General features: G+C 49.7%; 1 protein-coding gene across 2 annotated transcripts; it reads right to left on the bottom strand.

The window, feature by feature from the left end:
* Nucleotides 1-4297: 4297 nt before the first annotated feature.
* ARRDC1 (arrestin domain containing 1) lies at nucleotides 4298-15156 on the bottom strand. Of its 2 annotated transcripts, none has more exons than XM_027849560.1 (8): nucleotides 14894-15156; nucleotides 9102-9212; nucleotides 8118-8168; nucleotides 7557-7711; nucleotides 7162-7344; nucleotides 6634-6810; nucleotides 5681-6125; nucleotides 4298-5564 (listed from the first exon to the last, which is right to left on the bottom strand). In XM_027849560.1, the coding sequence occupies exons 1-8, from the start codon at nucleotides 15009-15011 to the stop codon at nucleotides 5497-5499; spliced, it is 1308 nt and encodes a 435-aa protein (XP_027705361.1). In that variant the 5' UTR covers nucleotides 15012-15156; the 3' UTR covers nucleotides 4298-5496. The 2 variants fall into 2 exon arrangements, with proteins under 2 accessions (XP_027705361.1, XP_027705370.1); XM_027849569.1 differs by having other exon boundaries at nucleotides 4298-5561; nucleotides 14894-15153.
* Nucleotides 15157-16011: the final 855 nt, after the last annotated feature.

The raw sequence follows: 16011 nt of genomic DNA, 5'->3' as shown, positions 1-16011 counted from the left end.
GGGTTAGGGTTTCCCTTATGCTCCAGGAGAGTCCAGGGTTCCCAGCCCCACTTATGCTAAAGTTGCTAGCCACAGTTCCGGCTGAGAAGGCCTGCAATCCATCCCCATAGTGAAACTCTACAGTGGTGTTCATGTCAGTCTGCACCGTTTCCGTGTTAACCATGGCCTGAGACCCGCTGGAGTCCATGGTGCAGCTGACGTGCAGACTCCATGCTGCTAGGAGGATCCCAGGCCCCGAGTGTTGGCCAGGCACAGTGCGGAAGGGGACGGGGGCGGGGGCTCGGGTACTCAAGGCTTAACAGCAGCTAAAGCCACCACCACTGGGCCGACAAGGGAGCTAAGGAGGAACAGAAGGAGGACAAAGAGGGGAGGAGGCTCCCACCCTGGCTCGAGTTCAGCCCTTCAAGCCAAAGGTGGCTGCTGCCCCCATCTGGCCAAGGCTCAGATAGGCCCTGGAGCCAACATCAAAATAAGAGTCCCCTGTTCAAAGCCTGACAGGAAGAGAGCTGGTGAGCCCGGGCCAGAGTGTCCTAGGGGTAGCACTCTGAAAGCCACCATCACCACCTAGGTGATGGACTAGGGGGAATCTTGCAGGTGCCAGGGGGAAGACGGCCCATTCCTGCCCCCTCCCTGCTGTATTCATCCCTGTGCCATATTCCCAGTAATCCATTTGCCCTGCCCTCTATCATTTGTGTCCTCCATGTTTTGGATTCTGTTCAAAAGGCATTATGGGCTGGGTCGGTTTCTGCCCCTATAGCTGAGCCTGGACCCCATAGAGAAAAGAGTTACCCCACTTCCTGACCACTTCTGCTGCCCAGCAATATTCCATGACCATTCCCTAAATACTATTCACAGCTTTTATCCCAAACCTTCTTTTCTTACGCTGTCTTTACCACCCCCATTCGTTTCCAGCTCAGCTCTCTCTTCACACGTCTGCACTCAAATCCTCTCCAGTTCTTCATCTCATTTTCTTCTTTCCTCCACTCCTGAAGAAGTCATCCTTATCGAGGCCAATGCCTTTCTGTGCCCTTGATCAATGCCATTCATTCCAAGGACTTGTCCTGTCAATCATCTCCCCTCCCTAATTCTCAACTCCACAGTCTCCTCATCTTCAAGAAAGTTTCCTTTGCCTACAAACTTGACCAGACCTCACATATTCTTTAAAAAAAAAAACAAAAAAAAAAACCTTTCACTTTACCATTCCGTCAAATTGCATCCAATATCTTTCTTCATAACCAAATCCCTAGAAAAGACCATCTTTCTTGATTTCTCTATACTAATTTCTATCTTCCCTTGGTTTTCATGACACTTCTGTCTCTGGGTTCTCCTCCTACCTGTCAGACCATTCCTTTGCAGGATCTTTACCCATGTCTAGCCACAGCCCACTGCTGTAGCCCAGAGTTCTATCCTGGGCCCTCCTCTCTATACACTGAGATCTACTCCCATGGGTTTAAGCTATCTCTATGCAAATGAATCCTAGATCAAGCCCCCATCTCTCTCTTGACCTGTGAGACCACATCACCGTCTCTACCTGAAAGTCTCACAGGTGTCTCAAATTTGAGTGGATGAAAATAGAATTTATTATCTCTCCCCTAAGTCCTTCCTCCTAACTCCCTTATATTCCGAATAGGCTTCTACCTTCCTTTCAGTCACTCACTCAGCCCTGCTTAGAATGTAAGCACTTTAAGTCCAGGGATGCTTCCTTTTACCTTTTGTAAAAGCACAGTGCTTGGAACCTATTAGGCCTTTAATAAATGCTTTCTGAATAATCACATTTTATACCCAGATGCCAAGCCCTGTTTATTCTCCTCCCCCATCTACCTACTCCTCTTCACTCCCATAACCAGCACCCTACTTCTGATCCTCATCCCTCACTTAAGACTCCCTTCGCTGTCTCTCCCTGTCTCCAATCCATCCCCCACACAGCTACAGAATTCATATTCCCAAAGAACAGGTTTGACCATGTCACTCTCCAGTTTCCCTCTTGTTGCTCTAAGATAGACTTCTGTTTAGTGTTTAGAGCCCTTCATAATCTGACAACAACCTATCTTTCCAGATGCTCCCCCTCTTGTATTCTCCCTTCCAGTCAAAAGGCCCTCTTGCTGTTCTCAATCTCCTATCTCCTCCCTTGGACACAGATTGTCTCCTCCATTCCTGGAATTCACTTCTCCTCCCTTTTACCTCCTAGAATCCCTAGGTACCTTCCAAAATAACTGAGGGCCCCTCTTCTATAGGAGGTCTGCCCATTTTGAGCACTCTCCGTCCCTCACGTTATATGTATGTTTTTGCACCTACCTATCTTTGTAGGTGTTTTCTCCCAGTAGAATGTTAAGCTTCAAGGCAGGGACTTTCATTTTTTATTTATTTCCTGAGCCTGGCACAGAGTAGGCACTCAAAAGCTGCTTATTAAATAAGCAGAGGCCCTAACCTTTTCATTATCTATTATTCTCCCTCTCTGTCTTACAATCCTAAACTTTTTTTCCTTACTATTACCTCCAAACCCTCCACCCCTCAGTTCTCTTTCCCTGCCTATTGACTCCTTCCATACTGCCTACAAACATGCCCAAGTCTCCATTTTCAAAAAACCCTCACTTGATCCTCTCATCATTGCTATTGTAGTATCTTTTTTGTTGTTGCTAAACTCCTTGAGCTGCCATCTATAGTCAGTGCCTCTGGCCCATCTCCAGTCATCCTGATCTATATCTAGCCACTGGATCCAGATGGCTCTGGAGGAGAAAGTTAGGCTGGTGACTTTGCACAGCCCTGCCTCACTTAATTCCAATTGATGTCCAAGTTGTGGCTGTCATGGTCCATTTGAGAATAAAAGACAAACCACACACAATCAGGTGCCTCCACTTCCTTTCCTGTCACTCTACAGACTGGCTTCTGACCTCAACCAAAACTGCTCTTTCCAAATTACTAATGGCATCTTAATTGCCAAATTTCAGTCTTCTCAGGCCTGATCCTTTGCAACCTCTCTGCAGCCTCTGACACTATAGTGCATCTGCTCTTTACTAAGTCTCTTACCTATAGGTTTTAATGACACTGTTCTGTTTAGTCTTCTTTGTTTTTAGTCTTTCTTTTAGTCTTTTTAGTCTTCTTTGTTGTATCTTCATTCAGGTCACAGCTGATAACTGTAGATGTGCCCTGAGGCCCTTTCCTGGGCCCTCATCTTCTCCCTCCACCCTACTCCCAAGGATTCAATTACCTCTATAAAAATGGTTCTCAGCATCTATCTATCCAGCAGTAATCTGTCTCCCGACCTCCAGTTTCCTATCCCCAACTGCCTATTGGACATCTTGAACTAGATCTCATGGACATGTCCAAAAGTGAACTCTCTTCCTAATTTTCCTGTTTCTGTCAAGGCCACCATTATCCTCCTAGTCACCCACCATTCTATACACCCCTCTTCTTTGACACAGCTGCTACCCTAGTGCCAGCCCTTATCATCTCACACCTGGACTATGGGAATGGCTTTCTGCTTCATCTCCCTGCCTTGAGTCTCTCCTTATACTCACCTTATACTTCTCCACATATTCTATGATCCAGTAACTCTGGCCTCTTCCCACTTCACCTCCTGACTGAATTTTTACTTGGCTGTCTCTCATGCCTCCACTGCCATCCCTCTTCACCTCTGCCTCCTCTTCATCTGCAATAAGCTTTTCAGTCATTAATGTTAGCACCTTCCTTGAGATTTTTACATATTCCCAATGAGATTTGTATATTAGATTAGGAGGTACTTGAGGGCAGGCACTGCTTTTGCCTTTCCTGTCATACTTTTGTTCAGTCATTTTTCAGTTGAGTCCAACTCTTCATGACCCCATTTGGGGTTTTCTTGGCAAAGATACTGGAATGGTTTGCCATTTCCTTCTCTAGCTCATTTACAGATGAGGAAACTGAGGCAAATAGGGTTTAAGTGACTTGCCCAGGGCCACACAGCTAGTAAGCATCTGAGGCCAGATTTGAACTCAGGAAGATGAGTCTTCTGACTCCAGGCCTGACACTTCATCCACTACCACCTAGATGCTTCTGTCTGGCATTATACTAGGTGATTAATAAATAGCTTGATTTATCTTACTGAGGACCACAAACCTCTAGAGTCAAGCAACAGAGCTTCTGACTCTCTTGTACATTTTCAAATTCCAAGCTTCAAGCTATGAGAAAACAGTGGGGCAAGTGTCCACCCCAAATCCTAGGGGGAGAGAGTATTAAGGGGAAGAAACAAAATTTGGGGTAGTGGTGGGGAGCACAGATTGTGAGGAGAGGGATGACAAATAAACCTGTGGCTGCACAGAAGTTATACATGAATACTGAACATTACAAAACAAAAACTTTATTTACATGTAAATTTTCATGCCTCTGAGGCTAGGACCAAGTAGGGGGAGAAGGCCCGCATATTTATCAATAAATACCTGAAGAAACAGGAAGGGGGGCCCTAGATAAAACAGAGCCATAGAAAGACAGGAAGTGACAGGACTCCCCATGGCTCCTAAAGCCTCCCTCAGCTTGAGACCAGGTCTGCCCCATGAGCCAATCCAAGCAACCTCTTAATATAGCACACATGCTTTAAGAGTCACTGGCCAGACTGGAGCCAAGACTCACCAACCCTGATGCTGACAGAAGAAAGGCTAGGGGTTCCTGGCTAGCTGGGGAGGGAGTGGGGGAAGGCAGGGAACAGAACAGGTCACTAAGGTGCTGCTCACTCTTCCAGACATCCAAGAAGCCTAGACACTAGCAAACAGACCATCCATGCCACACATGCCCTAGGACAGGTTGCCCAAGGGAAACCTAAGTCCAGAAGAGAGAAAGTGATGAGCACCTTGGGTGTATTGGTTGAAGGGAAGGAGGTTACAGGTTACAATCCAGTAGAAGTCAGGGAGAGCAGTGGAGACCCAGCCCAGCTATCTCCACTCTGTCCATAGTCCCACCTGGGGACAGGAAGTTAGAACCAGCCAACGGGGTCTCCTGCCCCAGCTCTGGCTGTACAGGAAATGGACCCTGACCATAGAACAGCAGGAGAGCTCTTCATGCTATCCAAGGAAGCCAGGGCTACAGCAGTGAGAAACAACTCACCCAGTATGAGCCCAGGAGAAAAGGCACAAGAGGGAGAGTCAGTGAAGTTTTCCCAGAGTGATTGGGTCCTGGGAATAAGGGAAGACCCTGCCCTTGGACAAAACAATCAGTCCTCCCTGCACTAGAGCCAGGTTGGATGTCAGCCCTTCCAGGGGATACAGAGTAGGACTGGAGCCCCAAGACCGCTCCCCCAGGGCCACAGAATACACAGCCCAACCTGACAGGCAGAGAGGCTAGGGTTTAAGGCATGGGGGGGACTCTCCAAGGAGATACAAAGTCAGAGGTCAGATGGCCCCAGGGTACGGACCTCCTCCTTCCCTCAATGCCAGAGGTTCAGATAGCAGCTCCTCCTCTTCACAGCACTGAAAACTTGGCTGGAGGCAAAGGCTGCAGGAGATCACTGGATGGGCTGAGGTCCACAAGTCAGTTCCCATTGCTCAAGCCTGAGCTGGCACTGCTGCAACTCTGTTCATAGGAGGGGGGTGCCTCTGCTCCAGAAAGAGATGGAAGGTGGTAAGGATCATGCACAAGAATCTGACCTCCCCCACTACTCAGCCCAGGGGCCCCAAATAAGGTCCCTGGCCATACCCAGCCTTGGTCCACTCACCATAAGGGTAGCCCCATGTGCTATACTCTGGTGGCAAGATCAGGTCACTGGCTGTAGGCATAGGCACCACAGGGCCTTCAGCAAAGTAGGGAACAGTGGCACCAGTGGACAAGCAAAGGGGAGGTCGGCTGGGGGCAGGCGAACCATCCCCAGGGCCAGGCTCAGCCTCAGGCCGGGTCTCAGGAAAGCTCAGGCCAGGTGTATAGCTGAAGGGCCTTGCTGGCGGCTGCTGCTGCTGTGAGTGGCTCTTGGTGGGGAGGGAGACACTGACCATAGGAGAAGGTCCACCGGCTGCCATGTCCAAGTCCTCAGGGGGCGCAGTAGGCACCAAGGGGGGTGGGAGTCCAGACAGGGACAGTGCAGGACTCAATGGAGGGCAATTCACTGCAATGTTGCCAATGAAAAGGGGCAGATTCACTGTTGCTTCAGGTGCCTTCAGTGAGACCTGGGGGTACAGGACAGGGGACATGAGGGTAAGATAGCCAGGGTCCTCTGAACTCCAAGGCTGAAAGAAACAGTTCTCCCAAGCCTTCTCTGGGAGTGCTAAGACAGAGCTACCCACCCATTCCTTAGCCTTGAGCTGTATATCACTGAGAAATTAAAGCCAGTGCTGAAACCTTGACCTTCTAGGCCACCACTGCTCAGGTACTCCCATAGCCCCAGACCTAGCCCCCATAGGTCAGGAAGGGACCCAGAAATTAAAATATCCCTCCCAGGATCAGAGTGCCATCTTGGAACAAATGCCTGTGGGCCTTCCCTCAGCTGAGGCAGGGATAAGAACTGGGAATTAGTGGGATGCAGCCTCCCAGAAAGACAGGACCCTGAAAAGATGAAGGGACCAGAGCTATTTTTGGGGAAGGCAGTGTGAAGAGAGGAAAACTTTAGGGAAAGGAGACCCTCGATAAGACAGGGACTCAAGAAAAAGGGATTTCCTGGGGATCAGGGCCCCACACCTGGATGAAGTAGTCTATGTGGATGAGATTACAGCCAGGCAGCACTGACTGTGGCAGGGCTGGCACCAAGATCTGCTCCCGCCACTGAGCTGTCTTCCAGGCCTTCACCCCTGAGCCTTCAACCTCTGCGATTGTCCGAAGATCATAGATCCAGCGCTTGGCCTTGTAGGATACTTTCTGGGAGACAAGGGAGAATAGCAATGAAGGATCATAAGAACTCCATGGTTGGGCAAAGGTCAAGGCCTCAACCTGGTCTCCTATTCCCCTTAGTCTCAGTTTCCTCTTGTTTGAAATGGGCATGAATGTCTCCCCTTCACTGAAGGCCCTGGCAGCAGAGCTATCACCAAAGAGTATCCCCACGCACCCCACTGCCTGGGCTGCTCTTGTCCAAGACCTCTGGGGACTGGGTTTATAGAGCTGGAGGGATAAGGACATGGGCGTGGAAAGATACCCAACCCTGGGATCAAGATACTGGTAGGGGAGGAGAAACTGGGCCTCTATAACTGGGCATGCGTGCCAGCTGCTGACCTGGAGAAGGCTGGCCACCACGGGCCCTGTGTCCTTGCCAGACTGGTTCTCAATATCTGCACGGAGCTGGATCACCTGACCCACAACATAGCCCCTGAGGTCAGTGCTTGCGGTAAGGATAACACTCCCACTCTTCACCAACTTGTAAGAGAACTTCTTGGTAGTCGTGGCCTCATTGGGTTGCTGTTGCGTGAAAGCAAGGCTGAGGTTATGCCAAGGACAGGAGCTCTGGGAATAGTCTGACCACAGGCTCTCATATCCCTTAGTCCAAGCCAATCCCCAATGATTGGCCTCACCTCCCTGACCACACCCCACCCCAATCCCAGTCATGGTCACTAACCCATTATAGCCCCAGAATCCCAAGCCCTTCTGCCTCCCACCTCCCATGGCCACACCTCGATGTCTGGAAGGCTGTTGAGGTTTAAGGGACTTAGGATGTAGAAGATATGGCTACATTTGTGGTCCTTGGAGAAGCGAGGGGTGTCAATCACAGCCCGCAACTGGTGCACAATCTTCCCAAAGGGCCCCTCGAAGGATGTGGGTGCTGTGGCTGGGGCAGAGAATGGAGGAAAAGGGAATATAAGCACAGAGTAGACCACAGTATCTTGTGGGATGGGGCAGGCTAGAGCTGGGCACAGCATGAAAACAAGCTACAAGGAACCAAACCCTTAAACGCAAAAGGGGTGGGCGCACCAAGGTGAGGGGCCATAGAGGGCAAGGAGAGAACATTTTGGGTCACATGGCCAGGCCGAAATATTCCTCTCCTACCCAACCCCTCCCCTCCAAATAATTCCTATAGGTTCCCCTGCCAAAGACCTCACATGTATCTGTGTAAGTATACACGCATGTACTCTGGACGTGTCCAGGGGTTTCTCTGACCAGATACAGAAGAACGCTCAGGTGAACAAAGCCACCCCCAGAAGAGAGACTGGGATGAGGTCAGGCCTGGCTCTTACTTGGCAACAGGAACTGGAAGGGGAAGACATGTTCTCCAGGAGACAAGGTTCCTGTAGAAGCAAAGCAGTTGGTGAGAAGGGTAGACAAGTCATGGGGGCCCAAATGCTAGGGCTGATTGCCAAGTCCCCCGCTCTGGGATCAGTTGGTGCTGAACACCAAATACACTGGCCAGCAGAAAGACTATTGCTCCCTGTTTTTCTCCTGCCACATCTAAGGAAAGGAGCCTATAGCTAAGATTGTGTGGAACCTGGTCTGAGAATCCCCCATTCTTAGGATTTGGTGTGGACCTCTGGGGAGATCGAAACTCCTCCCCTCTACTGATACAGAATAGTAATTCATCTATAACAGCCTTAGAATGATTCCTAGGAACATGGGAAGTTTTTGTCCTTGGTCATACAGCTAATCTGTCTCAGAGGCAGAGCCTGAATCCAGTGCCTGATAGACACCAATGCTGGCTCTCATCGCTGTGCCATGCCATTTCACACTCACATGGGAACAATGGCACAAAGACGTTCCTCGGGAAGCCCCACCCTTGATGGGTAAGGAAAGGGCTCTCAATGGAGGAACAGACATGTGTCTGTCAGCATCAAAGGGCAACGCATGGAGTCCTAGAAAGCCTCATTCCCAGCAAAAGAATGGATCTGGTTCTCCCCCAGATACTGCATGAAGGGAACAAAGCCCTCAGCTGGAAGCCAGGAGACCTGGGATGCAAACCTAAGTTGCCATGTGATTTAGGGCAAATTCCAGAATCATAAATTTCAAAGTACATTGAATCCAACCAGTACCTTAGCAGGAATTCCCTCTAATATCCCTGAGAAGCGGCTATCCAAGCTCCACTTGAAGACCAGTCATGGGAAACTCTAAAACAGCTCTAATCAATCAAGTTTTCTTCTTATGTCAAGCTGACATAACCATGACATTGACCATCCCTTTACCCCATCCAAGGAGTCCTGGGTTAATTCTTTAGATGGGCCCCTGCTTACCTTTGTCAGCCAGAGACAATGTGCTGTTGAAGTATGCTTCTTCTACTGTCCATGAAGTATCATTGGCCTTGCTGGACACTCCGCAGGACCCTGTGCAGGTCACCCTGATGGCTAAAACACCACCCATACTCATGAGCTGATCAAGGAAACCACTATACCTACCAGAAATCCCTGCAACATCTCTAGACTTTTCCTTTTTTATATATAGTAAGATTTTTTTTAATTAATTAATTTTTAGTTTAACAATCACTTCTATAAGCTTTCGAGTTTCAAATTCTCCCACTCCCTCCCTGCCTCCCTCCCCAAGAGAACATACAATCTGATACAGGCTCTACATATACATTCCTATTAAACATATTTTCACGTTAGTGATGTTATAAAGAAGAATTAGAACCAACAGGAGGAACCACAAGAAAGAAGAAACAAAACAAAACAAGAAGAACAAATAGTATGCTTCAATCTGCATTCAAACTCTATAGTTCTTTCTCTGAATGTGGATAGCATTTTCCATCATGAAACCTCTGGAGATGTCTTAGATCCTTGCACTGCTAAGGGCTAAGTCTATCAAAGTTAGTCATCATACAATGTGGCTATTACTGTGTACAACACTCCCTTGGTTCTGTTCACTTCACTCAGCATCAGTCTATAAAAGTTATAGCCTCTTCCTGAAAACCTAAGATTTAGTGTTCCAGAGACTGTCTGGAAACCTAGGGCAGGATAAACCAAGAATCTCACCAACAGGGTTGCCCCCTCATTCTAAGGTTACCTGTTTCATCCCTTTCCTGGCCATGTTCCACTACAAGAAGTCCCCTAAAAGGCAAAGCCCTGGTCACCTCTAGCCCTGAATGCATCCAGGAGGAAAAAGGCAGGTTAGAGTCAGTTTGCCCTTAGCCTTCAAAGTCTGAGGCTTCCATAGACAGGTGGCACCTTGTCCTGTCCCCCTGCATCCCATGCCTAGAGTGACCATCAAGCCAGAAAATCCCTCACAGAGTACCTCCTGATGATGCCTGACTTTCATTAGGATAGCCCTTAGAGCTGGGATTCTTAACTTTAGTCATGGTCTCCTTTAGCAGTCTAGTGTAGCCTATGGGGATCCCTTCTCAGAATGTGTGTTACCTATATTCATAATTGGAAGAAATTTAACATGTAACTTTTTTCCCCCATCCAAATTTATGGACCCCCCTGAGATCTATTCAATGGAACCTAAGTTAAGAGTCCTTGCCTTTGAAAACTGAGGGCTAAAGAAATTTCAAGGGCTCAGAATGTCTTTCTCACAAAGGCTTCTGTTAGTGAGGGTGAAGAGACACATCTTGGCTGGGAGGAGAAAGGGTTAGAAGAGCCCATGTTCTGAGACATGTCAGTGGGACTCAGTTCTGCCATTCTTGTGACCTTCCTCTATCAATGAGTTCTTAGGGGCCAAAATAAGAGCAAGACCAGTCAGCTAGGCACAGGTTGAGGGTACGGTAGGATCAAGATGAAGACCTGTAACTACATCTTTCTTCCCTGTCCAGCCCCAAAGATGCCTCCTTCCCCAAATATCTCCCCATTTTCAACCCCCTTCATCTCAGGTCTTCATTGGCCCTTTCTGTCTTAGATTCCTGAGAAAATTCTCCAGTACTCTTCCACTTAGAGTCAAGCCCCTTCCCTGAGTTTCTCAAGGGCCTCTTCCTGGGCCTTAAAAGAAGTCATAACTACTCAGTGTTGGAACCTTCTCAAATGCAGATAACATGGAAGTATTTGGTAAGAATAGAGATTGGGGTTCCTAATCTGTCTTCATTTGGTCTCAGAAGAAACCAGATTCTGAGCTCAGGAGACAGACCAAACTTCAGAGCCCCTAGTCAGAGAATGACAGAACAAGGAGAATGCTTGTTCTCTTCATCTAACCCCCCTTATTTACAAATGAGGGAACTGAGACCTAGACAAAGGAAGTGACTCAAAAACAATGTAAAATAGATTTTACACCTAGAATTACACACTTGTCACCAAGCAGGAGACTACAGGTAAAGACTTCAGAAATTGGACCTTTTTTTGGCTATAACCCACCGGCCCTGACCCCACTCTAGCCCCTAGAAAGCCCAAGGCTAGAAGAGCTAGCCAGAACCCAAAGCTGAACAAAGCTGAACTTCAGAAACAGGGAAAAGCCTTCAGGCCTCATCACCCAAAGTCAGCCCTGGGGCCTCCCTCACAGATCCTGAGAACCAGACCATAGGGCAGTCTGCAAGCATACTCCAAAGAGGGGAGCCTGAGCCCTCTCACTGCAAGAATGTGGTTGGACCTGTCTGAGCAGATACAGGACCAGGGAGGAGCAGTAGGGGTACTGGGGAGGGAGTCAACACAGTGAGAATAACACACAGACAGATGTGCTCTCCCTCTTCCCCCATTCTATCCACCCCTCAAAAATTTGTCTTGGAAAGAGTCTGGGCTGAGTCTATACAGAGTAGAATTCCCAGGTGCCCCCACCCCAAGGCTACTATCTTGGTCTTCAGCACTGAAGTAGCTCTTACCTAATTCCCTGCCCCACCCCAGGGTTCCCAGGAAGGCCTCAAGAGGAGGAGGTGCTCTGACAGGTAGCAGAAATTTATACCCTGCGAGCCCAGTCATACGCACACCAGGAAGTGTGCTATTTAAAGGAGCTAGCTTTGAGTCCCTTTGTTTACCAGGAGTCCCAGCAGATTGCCCCCTCCCCCTCCAACATTTACATAAAAGCACCCTCCACTGACTCCAGAGTCAATCTCCAGTCCTTTCTCCTCTGTTTCCCATCCAAGGGCTTCCTATTATCCCAAAGGTTACAGCCTGGTTGTATATATGGTACAAGGACTTGTGTCCCTTCCTGTCCCAGTCAGTCCAAGATTTGGGATCTCTGAATCCCAGGCTTGATGCCTGGCTCTCATCTACCTCCTCCCAGCCCTTAGGAAACCTAGAAATACCTAGTCAGCTCTGCTGCCCTCAGGCTCCAGTTCTGTGGCCCATGAATATTTTAGAAGCCTTTTCAGTTCTCTTCCTCACTGGGGGAGGTGGAGGGACAGGGCCCAAGAACATCCAGCTGGAGGCCAGTAGAGAGTACATGAGTCCACCCCCAATGGCCTGTCATTTGTGACCCTAAGCCTCTTTCTCCCCTGCCAGGGCAAAAAAAAGAGGTGACGGTCAAGTCTGTCAGAGCTTAATCTGATGCCCCTGAACTAGCTCTCCCTCCTCAGACCCATGGTCCAATCAGTCTTCTAGGGAGAGATCTAACTCAGTATTTCTGAACAAGCCTCTACTCACACATGGTGCTGACTAGGCTGAGGAGCTAGTCACGCTTTGGTTTCCTGGCCCCACAAAGGGAGCTTTCTTTGCTGTTACCAGGGCAGGTTTCTGATCCCAGTCACCACGGTCCCAGTGTGTGCCTAGGTTCCAGGCAGAGTCAGGGAGCTCAGCTCCAACCAGGGCCATAGGAATGGGGGAGGGGTTGAGGGACCCAGTGGCCCAGCTGAGGCAAGGCCAGGCAAGTGAGAACCCCCAGAGGTCCCAGTTCCAACTCCCAGAGATTGAGCTCTGCCCCCAGAAGCTCCTTTTCACCGAGGCCCCATATTAAACCAACCCCTCTTTCCTGCCTGACTCAACAGCAAGTCTAGCGATACCCCAGCCTGATAGAGCCACGTTTCCTGGGGGTAGGAACTCATTCCTTCTCCTTAAATCTGGCCTACAAAGGATGAAGCAAAAGGACTAAATCCCAGACAAAACTGGGAGTACCTGGGATACCTCCTTTCCCCTACCTCACCCAGGAAGAATGCTAATTCTTCCTCCCTTTATGGAAGGAGGGGAAGGACCCTGCCCCAGGGGGACCCTGGGATGCCCCAAGGCAGAATTGGGGCAGCTAGGTGGTGCAGCTGATAGGTCCTCCAGACTCCAGGGCCCTCGATCCAAGTTCAAATTTGGCCTCAGACACTATTATATATTATATTACAGCTATAACTATCAGACACTATTAAGATGCAGTAGACTTCTGGACTCAAGATCTTTCTCCAATTGCTTCTTGGTTTCATTCTGTCTTATTTTGTCTTGCTCTCTAAATGTGTCTATCACCTAGGGCTCTATCCTTGGCCCCTTGGTCTTGGGGTTATGGGTGGGGGGGAGAAGGGCCCTGAATCTGGAGTCACAGAACTGACATTTGGCTACTTTCCACTTATGGAGCTTCAGGAAAATCACTGGACCTTTCTGCCACTTAGTTTTCTCATCTTTAAAATAAAGGTGTTGAGGCTGGATATGTCCAATGTCCCTCCCAGATCTAAATCTACCTTCACAGGATGTACTATCATTAACCTGCTGTTTGCTCTTAAGAAAATCACTTGAATTCTCTGTAAAATCTAAGGTCCCTTCCAGTTCTAGTCTACCCCCCAGAGACTAAAGTCCATGAGGCTGAGCCCTTCTGCTCCCCTCCTCCACTCCTATTGTCCCTACAAGGAACCAGTAACTTGTTGTGCCAGGCCTAACCTCAGTTTTATACTGCCTTATACCCAAGGGAGCTGTTGGCACAGTGGACAGAGCACCTGACCTGGAGTTAGGAAGAGCTGAGTTAAAATCCAATCTCTGACACATATTAGTTGTGTGAGCCTTAATTTGTGTTTGCCTCAAGTTTCCTCAACTGTAAAATGAAGATAATAACATCTACTTCTCAGCGTTGTTCTGAAGATTAAATGAGAATATTTTGTTCAGGGCATAGCACATAGTAAGTTCTATAAATGCTCAGTCCCTTCCTTTCCCCACCTGTACCACAGTACAGATCACCTACTGTCCCAGCCTAGGTACAGTCTAAAACTGTTGGTTCATAACAGTGGTCTGGCCTGATGCCCAGGGCAGTCTCCCTCCTTCCCAGGAGTAAACAAACTTTGTTCCTTACACTCTTTGGGGCTGAGAAGACTTTTTTTTCTTTATCTCTCCCACACACATACCTCAGCAGGTAAGTTATTAACTTATCAGTTCCTGCTCAAGGTCTAGCCACCCAGAACCAGGACTGCCTCACAAGGAAGCCTGGAACCTGCTTCAGAAAACCCAATGGCCCAGCAGCTTCCCCAGGGATGGCCCCACCCTCCGAGCAGGACTGTGGTAACCATGGAGACTATACAGCTGGCCAGTTGATTGGGGGAAGGAGAGCCAGGCAAGGCCAGAACTTGTAGGCGCCCAATGGTCTGGGGAGAGAGGGAAATGACCTGGCACCAGAGCCTGGGCCCTCATTGGGTATGGTAAACCCAAGCACAGCCCAACCCTTGCCTTGTGGGCCCTTGCTCAGGAAGGGTGATTCCTGAGAAGGGGAAGCCAGGAAAAGCTCAGTCAGGACCTTCAGTAGGTACTTGGACCCCAAACAAGCTGGTTCTAGTGACCCCAGCTTTTGATAGGCATCTCAGGGGATAGGCAAATGAGAAAGTGACAACTACATTCCAACCTTTGGCCTGGGCTATGGCTCAGGGAAGGTTCAAAGGTAAAAGGGGATCTGGGTCTCGACTGGGAGGCTTCACAGGTGACTCAGGAGGGCTGGTCCCAGGGGGAGGGGGAAGTTCCATCACCCAAGCATCCAAAGAGCAGGGAGGGCAGAGTTTCCTCGCTGAGGTTCCAACACCGCACACAGACACACACGATGGGCAAGGAAAGGCAGTAGACATCAACACACACACACACGCACACGCACACGCACGCGCGCGAGATGGGCAGGGAGAAGCCCTGGGGATACACTTTCGTGCTGGCCAGAGGCTCCAGGCTAAGTGCGCCCCAGCTGTGCCCCCATCCCTGGCCCCCAGGCCAGCCCCTCACCTCACCTCGATAAGTCAGCGCAGCGCCCAGGCGCAGGTTCACAGTCCCGGTCAGCGGCTCCCCGGGACTGTAGATGACGCGGCTGTTGCTGAGGTAGATCTCAAAGAGCTGCACCTTCCCCATGGTCCTGCTCGATCTGGGACGTGGGACCTGGGACCCTGGCCCCGCGCTCAGGCCCTGGCCCGGCCAGTCCCGGCACCGTCTCCTCGGGTTTCTCCTGACTCCTCCTGACTCCAGATTCAGCTCCAGCAGCCAACAACGCCCGAACCCAGCCAAGTGCCCGCCCCTTAAAGGGCCGGGGCTGCCCCATCCCGTCCGTCCCGCCCCCTCCTAGTCCAGGAGAACTGGGGCGGGGACTGAGAGAGCGAGGAAGGAACCCGGCCGGAAGAGGAGCCAACGCAGCTCCACCCATTCGACCTCCCGGGCTCGGGAGGTAATGTACCCATTTCCCTGAATGGCAAACTGAGGTTGGGATAATCCCATTTTTTTCCCCGCCCTTCTCTCTGATTCAGTTTATTTTTGAAGGGAGAAGGAAAGTGCCCAGCCTCTGCAGGGCGGGGTCTCCTTCACTCTGTAAATAACGAGGTGCAGCAGTGAATAGAGTCCTGGACATCGACTAAAGAAGACCTGAGTTCCAAACCCGCTACAATCCTTTACTAGCTGTATGACCCTGGGCAAGTCACTTAGCCTCTGTCTTACTCAGTTTCGTCATATTTAAAATGGGAAATAATAATAGCACCTACTTCCCAAGGTTATGGTGAGGTCCAAATGAGATCATATTTGTAAAAGCTCTTTACGAACTTTAAAATGCCTTGAAAATGATAGCTTTTGTTATTGTCATTACCCACTCCCCCCCTCTCCCGCCCCCCAACTCTCCATTCTCTCCCTACCCCCGCTGCCTGACTTCCCAACCAGTTATGCGCTGCCTCCAGTCGGTCTCTGGGATTATTTGCGTCTCGCCCCCTCCTCAGGTTTTTCTAGTTTCAGGAAAGGTGCCGTCAGTCCTTGGGCCAGAGGCCAGCTGGTGGTCCCGAGTGTGCTTTGGTGGGTGCCAGCCACCTCAGGTCCGGCTTCTAGCCCACCTGGGCATCTAGCGGGGAGGGGCAGGTAAGCAGGAAGACTG

Source organism: Vombatus ursinus, unplaced genomic scaffold (genome assembly GCF_900497805.2).
Source record: "Vombatus ursinus unplaced genomic scaffold, bare-nosed wombat genome assembly UNPS02000580.1, whole genome shotgun sequence".
Classification (NCBI taxonomy): domain Eukaryota; kingdom Metazoa; phylum Chordata; class Mammalia; order Diprotodontia; family Vombatidae; genus Vombatus; species Vombatus ursinus.
Note: the sequence above shows the minus strand (reverse complement) of the source record. Positions and strands in the feature narration are given on the sequence as shown.

Bases quoted from the DNA above. Each gene is read 5' to 3' on its own strand.
- ARRDC1 (XM_027849560.1), bottom strand. From the start codon at position 15,011: ATGGGGAAGGTGCAGCTCTTTGAGATCTACCTCAGCAACAGCCGCGTC. The intron at 6,811-7,161 runs GTCAGCAGCTGG...CTTGTCTCCCAG, and splicing joins TGGTGGCCAGCCTTCTCCAG to AAAGTATCCTACAAGGCCAA. The intron at 6,126-6,633 runs GTGTGGGGCCCT...CTGTACCCCCAG, and splicing joins ACATAGACTACTTCATCCAG to GTCTCACTGAAGGCACCTGA.